Source organism: Equus caballus, chromosome 28 (assembly GCF_041296265.1).
Source record: "Equus caballus isolate H_3958 breed thoroughbred chromosome 28, TB-T2T, whole genome shotgun sequence".
Taxonomy (NCBI): Eukaryota; Metazoa; Chordata; class Mammalia; order Perissodactyla; family Equidae; genus Equus; species Equus caballus.
The window spans coordinates 26246188-26266605 of NC_091711.1; the positions used below are offsets into that span (position 1 = coordinate 26246188).

The 20418-nt window shown below is 38.0% G+C and overlaps 2 protein-coding genes across 13 annotated transcripts in view; one reads left to right on the forward strand and one right to left on the reverse strand.

The window, feature by feature from the left end:
* NTN4 (netrin 4) overlaps positions 1-20418 on the reverse strand; it is a 170207-nt gene that overhangs the window by 120779 nt on the left and 29010 nt on the right. For 4 of the 12 annotated variants that reach the window (XM_070254512.1, XM_023631829.2, XM_070254511.1 and 1 more), the window contains 2 exons: positions 6500-6662; positions 5598-5754 (listed from right to left, as the gene is read on the reverse strand). Coding sequence is in view for 4 of the 12 variants with exons in the window: in XM_023631826.2 (XP_023487594.2) it covers positions 82-136 (55 nt within the window). In the remaining 8 variants the exon portion in view is untranslated. Of the gene's footprint in view, positions 1-81; positions 691-959; positions 1228-5597; positions 5755-6499; positions 6663-13328; positions 13514-16403; positions 16503-20418 lie in introns of those variants that run through there. The other 8 variants (XM_023631826.2, XM_070254507.1, XM_070254510.1 and 5 more) reach the window with 7 other exon arrangements.
* SNRPF (small nuclear ribonucleoprotein polypeptide F) overlaps positions 1-20418 on the forward strand; it is a 56682-nt gene that overhangs the window by 644 nt on the left and 35620 nt on the right. The gene's annotated exons all lie outside the window — the stretch shown is intronic.

A 20418-nucleotide genomic window follows, 5' to 3' on the forward strand; every position in this document is an offset into this window, starting at 1 on the left:
CCCCTACACCCCCGAGTCCCGAGGTGGGGAACAGAAGGAGCGAGGGAAGGGGGGTGGGGGCCCGGCAGCGTCACCACCCACCTGCGGCCACCGCGGAGCAGCCCCAGAGCAGCAGCAGCCGCGCGCAGCTCCCCATGGCCGGGAGGAGCCGGGAGGAGCCGGGCCAGGCGGGTGCGGGAGGGAGCCGAGCCCTCTCGGCCGCGGGATGAAGCGCCAACCGCTCTCGGGAGGAACCGGGGCTCTCTATCTCTTCCTCCTGCTGGAGCGCCCGGCTCGGTCAGTGGGCGCCAGCGGCTGGGAGCCGCGGGCCGGGGCTGCGCCGGGCGGTGGGGTGACCCTCGCGCACCGGCCTGGAGGGGCCCGGGCACCTCGGGGGCGGCGGGAGCCCCAGGACCATAGCCGGCCTGGCCGCGCTGCCCCGCGGAGCGGTCTTGCGGGCTCGGCCGCCGCTAGCCCGGGGCTCAGCGCCCGCAGCAGCCACTGAACTTTGCGAGACCTTTCACTTCCCGGCCGCCGCCGCCGCCGCCGCCGCCTCCTGGGCGTCCTCCTCCGCTTTTACCACCTCCTCCGGCTGCTGCGTCTCGGTCCCGTCCTTCTCCATGGGCAGTTCCATGGGATGCATTTTTATTGCACCGACACCGCGGCGCTCCGGTGCCAGCCCTCCGCCCCTCGCACCTCCACCCCTTCCTCCCGCCCGCCCCCCGCGCTCGCTTGACAGCCCGGGCGGTGCAGCCCGCGCGGCCGGGTCACCGCCGCCGCCTGGGAGGGATACCCTGCCCGACCGGCCGCCCTCGCTGCCCCGCCGCCAGCTGGTCCCCCCGCCTCACCCCCGCGAGCGCCCGTCACCTCGGCCCCCAGCTTCCCTCGGACCCCTCCAGGCGCTTGCCCTGCATCTCCCTGCGTGACCCCCCTAGTGCCCTCCAGCACCCACAGGCCTTCTCTAGGAAGCAGTCTCCCACCTTCTCCCGGAACATTCCAGAGAGCAGTTGACTCCCTCTTGATCAGGTCAGGGCATGCCAAGGGGCTTTAAAAACCGCGAAACAGGCTAGCGCCTACTTCCCATATCCCCCAGCAAAACAAGCCCTCCCCGTTCCCTTCGCCACCCCCGCCACCCCTTCTCCAGGATCCTCGCGACCCCAGGAAGGACCCCTCCGGTCCAGCCCGGGGTCACCGGCGTCGGAGAGTGCACTAACTGCTCAGCGCGTTCGCTGCTGCTCTGCCGCCTTTGGGGGGCGGGGGAGGGCGTCTCGGCTAAACGAGCAAGGCTGACTTTATCCGAGGTGTATCCATTTTGACGTAAAAAGTGTTCCCTAATTCAAACTCAAGGTGCTAAAAGAAAAGGGTCATAGGATTAGCTAGTGGGCAGTTTAAGAACATCCTTGTCTAGAGGCAGAGACGTGACAAAGAGAACCGCTTTGGTCCTTCCAAGCCCTCTCCATGTAGAGTGTGTTGTGCTCTGCAACAACAATGTTGTGAAATAAGTTATGGGGAACAATTTAATAGCAACCACAAGTAGCTAATTGTGGATAGGATTGCTCAGAGCTGCTGTTTATGGAAGATTAAATAGCACTCGAGTCTGGGACTTTTACAAGTTCTATGAGAATATAATTCTATGTACACATCCCGGGAAACAGGCAAAAGTTAAGTAGAAAGCAATTTTTTATTGCAGTGTTCATTTTGAGGCTTTGAATATTTTCCAGAAAATTAACTACTTTACAGATACGGTGCGGTTGTGTGTGTTCCTGATGATGATAATTCAGAGCTTTGGGGCACATGTAGGTATTATTTATAATGACCCTGCTGGGGATGTGTAAGAAGTATTTATCTCTCAGGAGGAACTGGGGTGAGGTCAGCATCATCCGTTTGGGAAACATTAAAATTACTCTTCTGGCCAACACTGGGAAGTGGCAAAAGGTATAGGACAGCATTTCACGTAACACTTTAGAAAATAAACCCTTTGAGTTTTCAAATATTGGCAATGTTGGGGCTTTCTTGCTATCTTATAGATATGCTACTGATGGAGTCACTGAAACACCTCTTCAAATTATTCTTTTTACCAAATCGATGATAGGAAATTATAACAGTTAAAGCCTTTTAGCACTAATATTAACAATAGCCACAGCAAATTTTAAAAAAAGGAAGAAAGAAAATGCACATTTATTATTAACTTCTCAGGCTACTATATTGAGGCAGAACTACCCCATTTCTCATTACAAATTTCAAAAGCATTTGCTATTTGCATCAATCCTGCCTGGATAGTATACTTCCTTGATTGCTCTATAGCTGGTTCTTGTTTCTTTTAACAAGACAGTAACTTCCTTAATGGTAAAGCATCTTTTATACTTAGGCTATACAAAACATTCTTATATTCTTCAATATATATTTCAATATATATTCTTAACTGAGAACACCTGCTAGGAACATAGTAAATTTTCATTAAATGTTTTTGATAGAGTTACATTAAAACTATTTTTATATACTAAGAACAGGGATTAAGAAGAAAACCAGTGAAATCAGAATGATTCCCCATATTCTAAAGGAATCTGTACCTTCACACCAATATTTTATATGAAGTAGCTCAGGAGAGAAAAGTAATTAGTATTCTAATCAATTTCATTTGGTTAGATAGTCTAATTTAGTTATAAATTCTATTTTTATTTTGAAGAAGCTATTCAGGAAAAGTTTATCTACATAAGGAAAATCTTGCTCAGTGATAAGAATCTCACTGCCAATAATTAAGCGCTTTTGAAAATTTCAGTAACAGATTCAGAATTTTTAAAAATTTTATGAATTAGTAGGAAGCTCAGCAAACCTATGGAATTTCCATAAGAAGTTTCCAGAAGCCATATAATTGACAAATTAAATGTAAAATACTTTTGAGAACTTGGAAGAAAGCTAAAACGGCCTTTAAGAACGAAAAGAGATGGCAAAGAGTCCGTGCACCAAAGACCTTATTCATGGAGAGCTCTTCATGTCTTCACTTAGATTATTCATGCAATCTTAATAAATTTGGTTATGCACTTTCAGACCACACCATATTACAACTAACAAATTGGAATAGAGCAGGCTGCCACTAGAACAATGAATGAGGTGAGGCACCCTGGCAATAAGGTGGAGAGGAAAACTACAAAAAGTATCCATAAGGACAAAAACCCCCAGGATTCTGAGGCCTTTTAGTACAGAGGCAAAGCACTGAAAGACTATAAAGATGTCACTTGATTATAACTTAGTACAATAAGTGGGTCCCTAGTGGATCATAGGCGATTTGGCATCAGAAGGAAACTTAGGCATCCTTGAGCCCAACTTCTCACCCCATCAGGAACCTTCTGCACAAAATCTCTGTCCAATGGTCATCTAGTTTCTGTTCTAGAAATTTCAGTAAGCAGAAGCCTCAAAAGCAGTCCTTTTTATTTTTGGTACTATTTTATTTCACTGTGACATCTCTCTGTAAAATTCTACCTCTATTATAGTTTAGTCATATGCAATTGTACAGACTAGGTCAATTTCTTTTCTGATAGGTCTTGGAAGATTTGAAGTCAGGTTCTATTGCTCCTCTTCACTACACTCCTCTCCAGGTGTTTGTTTAATTGCCCACATAACATGATTTTCAAGCTTTTACCATCTTAATCACCCCTTTTCAGATATACCACAGTTTGTCAATGCTACTCTTAAACTGTGCATCTGGAACTCACTCCAGGTTTGTCTGGATCAGTGTGGAACAACTAGTAGTTCCCTTAACTTACGTCTAGGGCTTATATTTCTGCAGCCGGAAAATGCATTAGCAGCTTTGTGATGTCGGCTGAGACTGTGCTTGAAGCAAACTAAAATCCCCTTTTCATATATTGATGTCTTTAAAGACCCATTAATAAAAGGTAAAATATGTTTTATTTAACCAGAAGGAAAGAATCCAATTAAAATACATTGCAGGTAGTAAGCATTCAATAAATATTAATTTAAAGAAAAAAATCAACAAGTTCAAATTGTTAAATCTGAAAAAATGGTTAAAAATTTTAAAAGAAAAATTTTAAAAGAAACCTTTAATGGGATAAGTATCTATTTTCTAAAAAACAATCACTTCTGTGGAAAATTTGACTCTTCACTAAGACTGTATACATGTAATATTACTATACATTTCCAAGGAAAGGAAGGAGTTTGAAATAGTAGTATTTTTAGTATACCTCACATCTTTCCTCCGTGAAACTACAAACGTTGTCTCATCTATCTTCGAAGCATCAGTGTGTGGGAGGGAACAGGAATGGCTGTGCGTATTTGCAGAGAGAGAAAGTGATGTGAAAGATGTGTGTGCCAAACTTAGATCATCCAATAAATATACACTGGAGATAGGACTCGGGTTTCTAGATTCTTTTTTTTTTAAATCATTGCTTATCCATCAATTTTCCATGAATATGATTTTATCTCTCTTTGAACTAGAAGACTATTGGGAGAAAATGAAATGGAGAATTGTTTCCATTGAAGTAAACCTATATTTTGTTTTCTACCTGGTCTGTGCCCTTCAAATGCCCTTTAAAAACATCATCTTGGGAATTTCCTTAAGCTTTAATCTAAGCCTCCTGCCACTGGCGCTGTTTCTTATTTCGTGTGCTTCCTGGCTACAGCTGCTCATTCCTAGGAAGGGAGTGAAAGCCTTTGAAAATACATGTGCTCTTTCAGGAAGGTAAGCAGTACTTTTCTTAAAAAAAAAAAAATACACACTTGCTCTCTCATGTTTAAATTAATTATATGGAGCCTAAAAAGTTCAAACAAACAAGAACACTTCTGTTGTTATTACAGAGATAGCTACTCTGGACAGCACTGTATTGACACAAATTTTTTTTTTTTTTTTTTTTTTTAGGAAGCTATTTTTTTTTTTAAGATTTTATTTTTTCCTTTTTCTCCCCAAAGCCCCCCAATACATAGCTGTATATTCTTCGTTGTGGGTCCTTCTAGTTGTAGCATGTGGGACGCTGCCTCAGCGTGGTTTGATGAGCAGTGCCATGTCCGTGCCCAGGATTCGAACCAACGAAACACTGGGCCGCCTGCAGCAGAGTCCACAGACTTAACCACTCGGCCACGGGGCCAGCCCCTATTGACACAAATTTTAAATACTTTCTCCTCTAAATAGCTCTTAGCTATAACTTCCCATACATATTGCTACTTCTGACATTGAGGAAAAGATGCTCGGAGACAAATGACTACTTTTTTAAATGTAGGGAAATAGATAAAGAAAATATTACCAAAGGCCCCATGAGGATGAAAGACTTGTAAATAATATAGGTGATTCCTTTTATTTATTTCTGTCTTTTACATAGAAATATAGTGGTTGGGAGCATGGACTGTGAGGTCTGACTCCCCAGGGTCAAATCCTGGCTCTGCCACCTACTAGCTGTGTGACTGTGAGCAAGTTATTTAACCTCTTGGTGCAACCATTTCCTCATCTACGATATGGGAATAGTAATAGTACCTAGCTAATAAAATTATTACGAACATTAAATGAATTAATATTTATGAAGTGGTAGAAAAGAGCAAGTCACACAGGGAGCACTTTAAGTTTTGTTAAATACATAAAATAGTAAAATACAAATCTGTCATGTACTTACAATCTCTTTTGACCTGCCCTGGAATTCCATCTTCAAGTTACATACAGATGTTTAATAGGCTGAAGTTAGATTGTTGCCCTGGCTTCATTTTCAGTGCTGCTTTACACCAATGAAAGGCGCTACACAGGAGATGAAAGTCTGAAGCAACAGATCTTCCCTAGGCAGAGGGAGAGGGGAATTAGCACTGATGGAGCAGCGGTAACTTACCAGGCACCATGGTGACTACTTTAGAATTCTCACAATTCTCTAAGGTTAGGTTGTCAACCCCTTCCTTGATGAGGAAACTGAAGCTCAGAGAAGTTAAACACCTGAACCAAGGTCACAGAAGCTAAGTAAACGGACGAGTCAGGATTTGAACTCCGGTGGATCTGACTTTAAGCAGAGTATTCTTTCCATTTCTTCTTTCAAGAGAGGTGGCATAGTAAGGCAGTTAAAGGAAGGGTTCAAAACTAGACTGCCAATTTCCTCATTGGTGAAAACACTCCTGGAATGTTTTCTACCTTAACGATCACAGTTTAACCCGTGGACCCCAGAGGATTAACCACCACCACCTTGCTTACTTCCAGGTCTCACTTGTGAGCTTCAGGGCTGTATATCCAACCATCAATGTCCAAATGTCTACATAGACACCTCAAGTTCAACATGTTCGAAACTAAACTCATCATCTACTGGACCAACACAGAATGAGTAGCGGTTTCAAAACTTCTGCAGAACAGTCATGTTCAGTGAGACACACTAAGTGTTCTGAGGCAAAAGAGTTCTGTGGTCAAATAATCTTAACATTAGGTTAAACAAAGCTAAATAAGACTTCTCAGAATTTTTAATATGTTAAATTTATTTCAAATCTCCAAGAAATGTATATAATACTATATTGGGATTGCATTCAGTTGCTTGAACCCAACTCAGTAGCTTAACCAGATTGAGATTTTCTTCACATGACACGAGGTCAGGAGGTATACGGTCCAGTAGAAGTGTAGTTGCTCAAAGAAGTCATCAGGTCTTGTGTGGTTTTCTTCCTTATGGTCAAAAGATGGCTGCTCCACATCCAGGACTTGTGTCTCCGTTCTAGGCAAGAGTAATGGAAAAAGAGAGAAGGAAAAAAGAGACATGCCAGCTAAATCTTAAAAAGCTTTCCCAGCAGCCTCACCCACATGCTTATATCTAATAGTCCAGAACTGGGTTATGTGGCCTCTCCAGACCCTGAGGAAGTCTGGGGAAGTGACTATTTAGATTGGGCACACTGCCACCCTTAACAAAATCAGGCTCCTGTTAGAAAGGAAAGGAGGTTGAATATCGAATAGACAACTAGTTGTATATATTATCAACAGTTAGCAATTTCACCAGTGTACTTGGCCCAAGCACCTAGTAACATATTCCATGGCTCCCCATCGTTGACAGATGGAATTCATGCTGCTTGGCTTGGTACCCAAACCTTCTGTGATGTACCAATTCCTGCCACAGGCTTTCTAGCTTCATTCACAGTGAACTACCTGCAGTCTCTGTTTTTCCACTTTCTTCCCTCCTTCAGGAATGTTTGCATGAATGCAAGTATTGTTGCAAGCAGAGAAGAAGGAATCTTCTTTAAAAGTGATTAATTCTTGTTAGAATACATGATATTCCTATTTTGAACAGAACTCTTATATTTGAAAATGAAAACATAGAATCATATTAATATTTTTTAAACAATATTAAATTTTATATTAAAATGAATCCTGAAGCAGCAGGGGATTTCTTGGGCTACTAATGACCCTATAGGACGTTTGCTCTGTGGAACTATCATATTCTCTGGCCTCCCACCACCCAGTAGGAGAAAAGAAGGAGGTACAGATTACTATCCCTTACTCTGAAAAAAAAAATCAAAACTTGCAGACCTGAGGTAATAAATAGCTAAAGCCAGTAGCTTAGAATTCTTTTCTCAGTCTCACTGGTGTGGTCCTGGGTATAGTACTTTTAAATACACGAAGAGAGTCAAATACGTATGGTTTCCTAGTGTATACTTTTTTTTTTTAGTATACAAAAAGATATTCGATTGCCCTTTTAGGGACTCAAAATATCCTGCAATCAGGAAATAAATATCTTGAATATGCATATCATCCAAAGGGATAAGTAACTAGAGTTCTATATAGAAATAAAAATTCCCCTGTTCAAATCCAGATGAACTGTCCTAATGTGCTTACTCTTGATGGGAACTTTTCCCCTATTGTGAACAATAACAATAGCTAGCATTTACTGGGGACTTGCTATGTGCGCAGGCCCTGTGCTAAACACTCTACATACATTCTCACCTTCAATCCTCACAGTCACCTAGGGAGAGATCCTCAATAATCATCACCACTTTACAAACAAGAACTGAGACTCACAAGGCAGAGCTGAAACCATAACACAAGTCACAGGTCTCCAAAGCCCATGAGCAAAACTACCACATCCGTCTTGAGTCTGCGGGAAATATAGAAAAGCAGCAAGATGGGCAAACCCATCATTCCAAGACGCCAGTTTTCATTTTGGTATATTTCTTTCTGATCTTATTTCTATTCACACAATTTTTGTTCCACACTTTTTTTTCACTTATGATTATTAAGTTATTAGAAATACTTCCAAAATATCAATTTTCATGGCCTTTGACTGTTCCAGTGAATGCATATGCCTTGTTCTACATAATGCGACATTTATTTGGACATGAGCTATCTTCAGGTTTTTGCTGTTATAAGTAATACTTTAATATTTCTCTGAATTAAATATTTTCTTAATCTGAGATTATTTCTTTATAATCATTAAAATGGAGATACCAAGTCAAAGGAAAGGTACATTTAAGGCCACCTTGCCACATTTAAGGCCACGCCGCCAAATTTCTTTTCCAAAAGGGTTGCATGAATTTGTAAAACCACCACTAACACAAGGTGCCTGTTTCACCACACCCATACCAACACTGGATATTACACTTCAGAAATATAAATTTCCTAATTCAGTATGTGAAAAGTGATATTTTTTATTTGCATTTCTTTGATTGGATTGTATGTAAAATTAAACATTTTTTTCTACGCTTGCTAATCAATTTTATTTCACCCTTCTTACTGGTTTCTTAAGGTGGAAACTTAGGTTTTGATTTTAGACCTTTCTTCTTTCCTAACATACGTGTTTAAGGCTATAAATTTCCCACTAAGCAAATTTATTTTTCTGTGTCCCACAAATTTTGGTAAGTTGTACTTTTATTTTTTCTTTAATATTTTAAGATTTCTCCTGAGATTTCTTCTTTGGCTCATGGGTTGTCTAGAGGTATGTTGTTTAATTTCCAGATATTTGGGGATTTTCTAGCTATCTTTCTGTTGTTTACTTCTAGTTTAATTCCACTGTGGTCTGAGAATGCACTTTGTATGATTTCTATTCTTTTAAATTTGTTAAGGTGCATTTTATGGTCTATATTGGTGTATGTTTCATGTGAGTTTCAGAATAACGTGTATTCTGCTATTGTCGGATGGAGTATTCTATAAATGTTGACTCAGTCATATTGATTGATCTGTTCAGGTCACCCAAATCCTTACGGTTTTCACCCTTTTCAAATTATACTCACTTTTAGCAACTAGTGAACGAGACAACAGAAGAGAAAAGTAAATTAAAAACTACATTGAACTTAAAGTTTATATTGTAGGAAACAGATTTCCATGCATGCTTTCCATGAAGTCTTTAGTTTTTGTCTATTACCTTTTTCTAACAATGAAGAGGATGTATAAGAGGAAAAGCTGGGTGAGGGGGTGAACCAGAAACGCAGAAGAAAATGTTGAAAGGAAACACCAGTCACATCACTAGTCTGAGATTTTTCCATATTCTAAATGATACTTTCATACCTATTTAAGAAAAACAAAAAAGTTACTGACCAAGGATTTTATCTTTAGCTCTCTTCTTGAGAATTCATAATTTTTAGTGAAGAAGTAATAATATAACTTTTAAAGAGATCATCTATAGTCTTGTTGTTTTGAACTGACCCTGCTTTCACTTGAAAATACCACAAACTCATGGTTATAGAGTTGGAAAGGTAACTGTAGTACAGAAAGTTTGGCTGATTACATAGTGTTATAGTTTTAAGAGCTGCTTCAAAAGCAATCAGACTATTTGAAAAAATTTCATGACAAACGTGTTCTTCCTTTAAAATGTAAGCACTGAGCCAATCTTAGAGGCAAACATTGACTGCACACTTATATCAAGTCAGTTGTTGTAAGTATTTTAGTTATAACGATGCAAAAACATGGAGCATAGGTTTACTTTTTAACTCCAGTCCTGTTCAAAGATCACTTATTGGCCTCTGAAGGAACAGGTGGCATGTCTGTTACAGTTTAACGAGTGGCCTTTGGGTGAGGTATAGTCATTCAGATCCCTCTGGATGCTTTAGATGCTCTCATGTGTGGCAGGTGCACTTGCTAAAACATTCTTCTCTCTAGAACTGGAAACCTAGAGTCTATATCTGAGGCACTGGGCAAGTGTTCCAGACTTCCCTTCTGAGTCATACATGAAAAATGCCATCTTGCAACTGAGACAGCAATTCCTTTGCCAAGAAATCACATTCTTAATTTCCTAATGTTGACATAAATATTCCAGTTCTTGGTAAATAAGATAGCTTTTCTGTTTGCATTATATATCTGAGAATTCATCCTTTGGATAACAGAATTTTCAGGGAATTTTTTTCTATCAGAATTTTTTCTATCTATTAAATTTTTCTAAATTTCTATCAGAATTTTTACTGGGCTTCCCAAAAAATTCCAGATTCACCTCAGATACTAGCAAGTCAATTCTATTCCACTACTCTCACCTGTTGAGTTGTGTTGAATTTGAATTGTATTACATTTATAGTTAATTTTAGGAGTATTTATATCTTTAGGGAATTGAGTTTACATTTTTATGAACATAGTATAACTCTCTATGTATTTAGGTCCTCTTTAAGACATTTCAATAAAGTTTCATAATTTTCTTCATAAAAACCTTGCTGATATTTTATTAGATTTATCCCTACACACTATTTTTTGTTGTATTTATAAATTGTCTTTTTTAAAATAGTATTTTTTAAGTCTTTGTTGTTGGTATGTGAGAATGTAATTGATTTTTTTGTATATTGATCTTATATCTAGCAACCTTCCTAAATTCTTAGTTCTAATAATTTATAGTCTTTTGGATTTTTCTGTATAAATAATCATACCATAAGCATATAAGTAGGGTTTCTTCTTTCCCAATACTTATAACTTTTTTCTGTTTTTCTTTTATGATTATGCTAGCTAGAACATTTAGTACATTTTGAATAGTCACAATATTGAAGGACTTGTGATTTCCCTTATTATCTTGAAGGTAAGCTATGTTTTTAAAAGATTTTTTTTCTTTTACTCAGCACTAGATGTTTGGTACTGAGAGAATTCAAGCTATCTAACCTGCACTGTTGCTAGAGTCATATCCTATCTTTAATCATTTCCCATATCTTTACCTCTTCTACTAGTTGAATTGCTCTTTATACACTTTCTAAGTCCATGGTTTTTTTAAGTTCACTTTTCTTGTTTCTAATGGTGTATTTTTGTGAAATTGACTATTGATTGTAAAATCAATTCTCTACCAAGAACTTGTCTTTATCTTATCATTCGAATTATTTCTTAATACTCATGGATTCCAGGGGGAAAAACTGAATTAAAAAATAAAATTATTTTTATGGGGTTGGCCCCATGGCCTAGCAGTTAAGTTCGGAGTGCTCTGCTTCAGTGGCCCAGGTTTTCAGGTTCAGATCCTGGGCATGGACCTACACCACTCATCAGCCATGCTGTGGCAGCAACCCACATACAAAATAGAAGAAGATTGGCACAGATATTAGCTCAGTGTGAATCTTCCTTAGCAAATAAATAAATTTTTTAAAAAATTATTTTTAAACACAAGATGACTATGGGTCCACCTAACCCTTCAGTGAAGTCTTCTTTATTTCTTCCTACAATGTTTCCAATACTTCCAAACATGCCGGTTGCTTTGTTGCACAACAGCAGAGGCACCATTCACATCACTGTCTCTGTGAATGGCATGCCCTGGCATTGTGCAGTGCACAAACCTCTAAGGCTGATGTGGTAGCCTTGCCTGTGTATTTCACTTTTCTGTCTAATTAGGATTGTGGGGTGTTTCTCAAGCAAGTAGTGATAATTTGCTAATGTCTAACTCCAAAAATTACCCTAAATGTGTTTCAAAAAGACTCCTTAGTGACAAGCAGGAAAATATGTCTGGGAGACATGTTACTATAATATAGCTTGAGTAGGGCAGTCTTCTTCTTCTACCCCAAGTCAGTATTGATTCAGTGTTCTTTACTTTAGTATTACATAATTGAGTAAATTGTCACTTCTGTTTATATAAACACAATTTCGATGAGGTGAAAAAATGGCAAGAGTGGAGAAGAATTCTTGGAGAGAAAGAATCAACATAAAAATAATACAATTACAAGTCTCATTAGCAATAATAATAATATTTGTGATGAGCTAATGATAATGGTAACATGGTGATGATAACAATAATGATACACAGTCAGCCCTCCGTATCTGTAGGCTCCGCATCCATGGATTCAACCAACCACAGATTGAAAGGCCTACCGTGGCTGCGTCTGTACTGCATACATACAGTGCTTTTTTCTTGTCATTATTCCCTGAAAAATACAGTATAACAACCATTTACCTAGTATTTACATTGCATTAGGTGTTATAAGTAATCTAGAGATCATTTAAAGTATCGAGAGGATGTGTGTAGGTTATATGCAAATACTATGCCATTTTATATCAGGGACTTGAGCATCTGTGCATTTTGGTAGCTGCAGGGGGTCCTGGAACCAATTCCTCGCAGATACCAAGGGATGATTGCACCCACCAATCCTAGTTGTTTGGTTTAGTTCCAAGTTAAGCTACATCGTGGCTAGTATCTCCATAAAATATTCTGCAAAAGAGAGAGAGGATTAATAGCATAGCTGGTGCTTTCTTACTAAGAAATGTCAGTTTTAATGACGTATGCCAAACATACAGTAACGTCATATTTTCAATTGTAACTTTCGAACTCTCCTCCTATGCTCAAGCATGGTCAAAATTAATTTTATCTAATTGAAACTGTAAAGTTCTTTTTAGAAAGGCCGGTCTGCAATTATAGAATAAAAAGGACAAAGACTCTAGCAAATTCATCTTTGTAGCTGTACATCTAGAGCTTTAAGTTATATATCTATATGTATGTCTACACAGATATAGATATATAACTTTTACATGTATCTATGTATATATAGACATGTATCTACCTATGTATATATGTATCTATCTAGATAGATAGATCTATACAATCTATACATATATACACATATACCTATGTACATATGTACGTATTTATAGAAATGTTTTACTCATTCATTTAGTATTGAATAGCACAGGTTACACCTCATAGGGGGTAATACCACAAAGGGAACAATGTGTGTTATGTGCAAAGTAAACACATGTAACTAGCTTGAAAAGTACTGGATGGAGCCAAAAGAGGAGTCTAAGGGAATCATGATCTTAATAGAAAAGGATAAAGTTTGGATGCTCTGACATATTTGTAGATAACAATGCTAACATAAGAGCTAAACATAAGCAAAATTAAGGCCATGGGTTATAAGAAAAAGTTATGAATAGTCAAGAGTTGGAAAACAACTTAAATTAAACCATAAAAGCAGGGACCAGCCCCGTGGCACAGTGGTTAAGTTCATACATTACGCTTCAGCAGTCCGGGGTTGGCTGGTTTGGATCCCGGGTGTGGACCTGTGCACTGCTTGTCAGGCCATGCTGTGGCAGGCGTCCCACATATAAAGTAGAGGAAGATGGGCATGGAGGTTAGCTCAGGGCCAGTCTTCCTCAGCAAAAAGAGGAGGATTGGTGGCAGATGTTAGCTCAGGTCTACCTTCCTCAAAATAAATAAATAAATAAACAAACAAACAAACAAATAAATAAAAGCAGTCTGCCCTTGCAAGGTATAAGACATATTATAGTTATATATATATGTATTGTTGCTACTATGAGGTGGTCAGGGACAGCAATTGTGATTAATTAATCTTTATATCACTGGTGCAGGCCACAGAATAAGTTCTCAATAAATATTTGTTGAAAATGGAGGAAGAATGATCACTTAGATAGCTATGTGACCTAGTTAAAAATATCCCAATTCACCAGTGTCACATGTGGTTAAAGAAAATCTGTTTCTGAGTTGTTTTTGTGGGTGTGGTCACAGCCAGCATTAGTGACACACCAGGGAAGATGGCAAACAGACTGAGAACAAGTGCTGTAAAAAGTGACCTCACTGTAACAGCATGGGTGGGCCTGGTAGGTCAGTTCTCATACAAACATATTCATTCTAGAAACTTCTCATATGACTAAGAAGAGGCTGACAGAAATCGAACTGATTTTATCATTAAACAAACAGAAAATATGAAATAGGTAATGGAAAATGTTGAATGAGGACAAGAGGGAATATTTTTAGGTACTTTCATAACCTCCTGCCTTTCATTCACTTTCACACGCTCAGTTTTCTCCCTCCTCAGCCCCCCACCTCCTCCCATGCCTGCCGAACAGTAAAGCAGGGATGTTTCCCCATAATCCATCCATCCAGGAACACTGTCTTTGGAGGTTCAGTGACTTGCCCAAGATCACCTAAGAAGAGACAGAGCCAGGATTTGAAAAATTGGAGCTCCCGGCCATTACCATTCTACTAAACTAGATTATGCAGTAGTGACAGGGCAGGTGAAAAATGCCTTAAAGTCGGGTTTTTCTCCCTATGCTGTCATTAAGCAGCAATTATCCTTCAACTCAACCAAAGATTCCAACTTTACCAGAAAAAGCCATCTAAAAGTTTCTAAATCACCGACCAATATAAAACAAGAAAACACCAAAGATCCAGAAATCTCTAGGAATAAAGAATAAAAGTACAAGAGGATGGGGAGTGTGTTACCTCCCACTTAATCTCATTCATAAGATGGGAATAATAATAACACAGATCTTGTAAGGTTGCAGTAGAGTTAAATAAGTTAATTAAAGCACTTAGAATAATGCTTGGCAAATAGTAAGCATTTAACTAAAGTATAATTATCTTTTCCCTATCAGGTGTAGTGAAATTTTTTATTTTTTATTTTTTGCTAATTAGCATAAAGAAAATTTTAATATCACTATGTGTCTTCAGTTGTCATAGCCCATAATGTGATTTCTAGCAATGTATTCATATTTTTAAAAACTCAAGGGGCCGGCCCGGTGGCATAGTGGTTAAGTTCACGTGCCCTGCTTCAGCAGCCCGGGGTTCACAGTTTCGGATCCCAGGTGCGGACTCATGCACTGCTCATCACGCCATGCTGTGGCGGCATCTCACATAAAATAGAAGAAGATTGCCACAGATGTTAGTTCAGCAACAATCTTCCTCAAGCAAAAAGAGGAAGATTGGCAACAGATGTTATCTCAGGGCCAATCTTCCTCACACACACACACACAAAATTCTATACAACTTATTTGGATATTCCATGTTGTAATGGCATGCAACATACCATAACTTACCATTTTAACCAGACATTCATATTGCTTTAACAAAAGTGAATTAAAAGATTATTGATCAGGCTGCAAAAGCAGAATGGAGAAATGGTTAAGATCCCAACTCTGCTGTTCTAACTCTAGGTTAGAAACTCAGATCTTCCACTCACTAGCAGAGTGACTTTGGGCAAATTATCTACCCTCTGTATGCCTCAGTTTCCTCATCTGTAAGTTGGAATACTAATAGTATCTACTTCATAGATTTGTTATGAAGATTAAATATCATTACATGTAAAGTTCTAGGAATAGTGCTTTGCATACAGCATGCACTTATGTGAGTTATTTCCTTTACATTTTTTCCATACAGTTGAAAAAATATATTTTGCCAATTGATTTTTTAAAATTTATCAGTAAAATGTTCATATGGAAACATTCCAATTTCCCTACTCTAAATGCCTAAAATATATTTAATATATGGTTGACATTGAAGCCTTGCTATCTGCCTAATTTTAATATATTGTAATTATTGCTTTAATTCTATTTTAATCCTCAGATACTTAGAGGTGGTTGCCTTTTATTGTCCCAGCCTGTTACTTATCCCAAAACCCATGCATAGATTTAAAGTATAGTGTTTATATAATTTTATAGCAAATTCCCTGACTAACAAAGCAAACTGTTAGAATATAGGAAATTTTATAAATACTTAGAATATTTTATCTTTTTATACAGACACTGCTAAGCACCGTAAGTCTTAGGGTTTAAAGATTGAACAAAATACATGCATATGTTTTTAATCTTTATGCTTAACTACTGTTTACGAAGTATCGAAATTAACAACAGGCTCAAATCAAGCAGACAAATATGCTAGTGACTCATCGTATTTTAATGTTGCTTAATTTTTAGGCTTCCTGTGTGAATTAGCTAAGAGATACAGCAATTTAAAAAATAATGACTAAAACCTTTTCTATTTCCTGCTTAGTTTTCTTCTAAAGGAAATTATTGGTTTTTTAATATTACTCAGACGTTCTCTGTATAAAGAAAACCAAAGAATTAGAATCCTCTTAACAAGCGTAACTTCTAGAGCCAAGAATTTCAGAAGTGAATAGGATAAAAGTACTTTTATAAGTTTAGAAAGGATGGGTCTATGTAGATCTAGATAGAAACAAAGAAACCCAATCAACTATTGTCTGTGTCATGTTAATAGAACGTTATGTCATGTAGATAGAATTTTGTGAATCTTCCAGTCTTGTCCCGGTGTCTTGCGTCATTCACATACCTGCACACCAGGTGTAGGTAGCACTAGGGCAGCACGACAGTGATAACCTCCCCTTGGGATATTCAGATTAATAAAGAATGTCTGCCATTTGAGTCACTCCTTGGAAAACGTCAGAGGCATAATAGAAAAAAGAACCAAAACAATAAAGACATTTAAAAAGTTAACATAAAAAAGTCGAAATGATCAGCTTTCTTACTTATAATTGTGGAAAACATTATACTCACATTACTAAGGATGTAGATAAGACTTCAAAGAAAGTCTTAAACTATAGCTGTCCTCTTAGGGACCTGAATATTTTAAAATATTATATACAAAATTTTAAAACTCTACTTATTTAAAATCAATTGACTATCCCCAAATTTTTGTCTTCCCCTACTTCCATTTCATGATTTATAAGGAATTAGCTTTAGCACTCTTTTTAGAGGATAGGTTGAAAAGGCATTTTAATTTCCACCTCACAGTAATTTTAAAACCACATCAATTCTTTTTCATGTGCAGCTGTTTTTTATCCAGAAATGATTGCTCTAGGCATTTTTACTTTACCACACATTTCAGAAGAGAAGGAATGAAGGGGAACCAGCTAATCTACAAATGTTTCACCAACAGTAGATCAGACCAAAAAAAAGTGAGGGGAGAGTTATGAACCAAAACTTCTTTAGAAATAAGAACTGTTCATTAATAGTCTAAATATCGAATATATAATCCACTTTACTTGCATTTAATTATCACTAAAGAGTTGATTCTCAAATTACTTTTCCCCTTACCATTTATTCTCTCAAAAAATGTTTACTTATGTGCTGGGAAATATAAGTGAAGCATAAGGCTGTTCTCAAGAGGTTTGTGATTTGATTGGGAATACAATTGTTGCACATAAAACAATGAGAGAACAATATGAAGCCATAAGACACACTCACTAGAGACTGGCATGCCCAAAAGAAGAAGAAGGAAAAAAGCTGGATGGAGATGAGGATAAGATTTGGATAAGCTAAAGGGAGGCAGGGAAGACATTCTCCCAAGGCGTGAGTGAAGCTTTACAGTGAATGAGGAATGTCTGGGATACACTGGGCAGGCACGTCTTACAGGAGCAGGGTACACAGAGGTGAGCAGAATAATAGAATTTAGCATGGAAGGGGAGCTTAAAGGTCATTTTACTGAACATGCAAAAATCTCTTTTATGACATCTCTTGACCATAGCCATTTAACACCTACTATTATATGTTTCTTGCTTGTTTGTTTAGCAAAACACTTATTATGCTCCAGATACTCTTCTAAAGACTAAACAAACATTAATTCAGGTGTTCTCACAACAACCTTATGACAGGGGTATGATCATCATCCCCACTTTACAGATGAGGAAATGAGGCAAAGAGAGAGTAAGTAATTTGCCTCAGGTCACAGAGCTGGCAAGTGGCTGAGCCAGGATCCTTAGGCAGAAGGTCTGGCTGCAGAGTTCACCCTCTGACCAGGTGTTCACCCTTTCCCAGGGTAGATGGCCCTTCCACTGTTGGTCAGCTCATATGATAAGACACAAGGTTGAAAAGCTTCTAAAATTTTTTCCTACTTTTCTGCATTAGTTGTGTTGTAAATTTGCCTCATAAAAATTCAGATTTCAAGCGAAAAACATCTGGAACTCTAAGAGTGTGAGTATAAGTGAGTTAAAATGGTCACCAAGTATAGTTACCTAGTACTTGTTTAATACTAAAAGCAGTGATGTCTATGACTTTTTAAAAAGTCTCTTAAAATTTATAAAGTGACTCTGACAAATTTTGTGATTCTGTATGTAAAAATAAATGTAGTTGATCTATTCACTTGTTAAACTCTTTAAACAACCTAATGGCTCAGGATATTGTAAAAGATATAAAGACTATGGGATCACTTCAGAGGTAGAATTTTCTCTATGAATTTGAAGAATGTTCATAATTAAGAATTCTTCTCGGCAATCTTTAAAAGTCATGACACTACTTGGGGAGTGGAGACTGCAAGAACTGAGTTAGGCTTTTTATCCCAAAGCCAGATTCGCATAATCCTAAACAGTGGATATGCTCACTCATTCATTCAGTTGATACTGACTGTGTTCCCTCTCTGTACCAGGCGTTGTTTCAGGCACTGGGGATTCCGTGGGGAATAAAATGAACCAGGTTCCTGCCCTCGTGATACTTAACATTCTTTGGGGGTGAGGGGTGCAGGGGGATTTACTCAGGAGGAGTGTAACATACTCTCTGTTTTGCCAAAACTACGCTATGCTGGATTCCCATCTGCCTCCAATTACTACAATTGTGTTATCCAAGAAGAAAAGACTGCAAGAGCTTGAGATATGCCTACATCTCAATAAAAAGAAATAACTTTAGCCAGAAAGAAAGTCTGTTTTTCCGAGCAGCAGCATAAGGAAGTGGAGCCAGCTTTGAGGAACACCTGGGTCTAACGCAATCTCCCAGCAGTCCCCGCTGAACTTCTCCCCAAGCTGAGAAATGCTAAACTTTAAAAAAAATGCTAATAATTTTTAAAGCGTCAAGACTGATGGTAAAATAAACACTTAAATTCACCAAATAGTATTAGCATATAAAAACAAAATATTTTATCATAGAACCAGAAATTGGCAGAATGATCATAGGTTATTATAAAACCTTGGCTATAGAACTGGAAATACAAGTCTATTGATTAAGCCTACCATGACTCATGTAGGATGATTTCCTCCAAGGAAAAGCTTGGTCAGTCAATTAACACTATGATAAGAGTTTTTAGAAAGAGAAGTCAGATGTTTCCAAGTTCTCAGGCCAGGGAGAAATAGTTAAGTCAATAACTGAAAATTTATAGATTTTATCAGAAAAATGGTAAAATATTTAGTGGTGAAAATATAGGTTTTTCTCCATAGAGTTAAAATGTTTATATTGATCATTTTCTTTAAGAAAACATCCTAGGGACATTGTCAGTTACAAAGAGGCATCAATACTCAGGCTCTTTGCTTTAAGGAAGCAGAACTCTGAATTTTTCTTTAATAGCCCAAATAAAACAGCTTCGTGGAGCCCTTTATACCTCTGCTCAAGGCCATGTGTTTTTCTATATTTATTATGAAGGGTTGTGGAAGTTTTTGGGAGTCAAGTAATTAAAACCCAAGACAGATTCTGTTCTCTTAAAGTGGGTTCGATTTTCCACACATAATTTCACAATGGGTGCTAGGACCGGCTAGGCCTATACATGGTGATTGCACCAAATCAGAACTCTAAAATACTCTTGGTTTACTTTCCCATGGCCTAGCACATTTAGTAGAGTCGCATAGTAGGAGAAAAATAAATTCTGGTACCATTTGGTATGATTCTCATGGTATTATCATAATCTCTATTGAGTAAAACCACAATTTTTAAAAATTGGCCCAGTTTATCTATTGTAACTATGACCTAAGTAGTTTAAATAAAAGGCTTGTCATAATAAAGAAGAATCTTGTCTGTCATTCAACACCTGATCTTGGTAGATTGATAATGTGTCTAACAGAACTGAAAGTCCCTGGAAAAAGGGGACCTTTTGAATATGGAAAGAATGTGGAGAAAAGAAGATAAAGAATTTTCAAGCTCATTTGATTTTGAGTATCTTTACACTACGTAGTAAAATTTCATTAACTTGTATTCATAAAATCAAACAATATCACATGGTTTGGGCTAAAGATTAGTTTTGATATATTTATGATGCAAGAAAATCAATAATAACATTTTAAAATAGTCCTTGCCAGTTAGGACAGGTAAAATGAAAACAGTAGGACAAATAGGCACAAGGAACTATTTTGAATTTGTGGAGTATTTCCTGGGATTTAGTTTGCTCCCCAGGGAAGAAAAAACTTCCAAATAAATATTTTAGCAAATAAATACATTACGTTTTTTTCTTTCCTTAAACATTCTGATAAGAAAATATACATAAATACTTTGGTTGGTATCTGAATGCCAAGTATTTCCAAAGTCAATATTGCTCATATTTGGTTAATACCTAAATCTCCAGGGCTAGTTTCCATACTATTCATTCACAT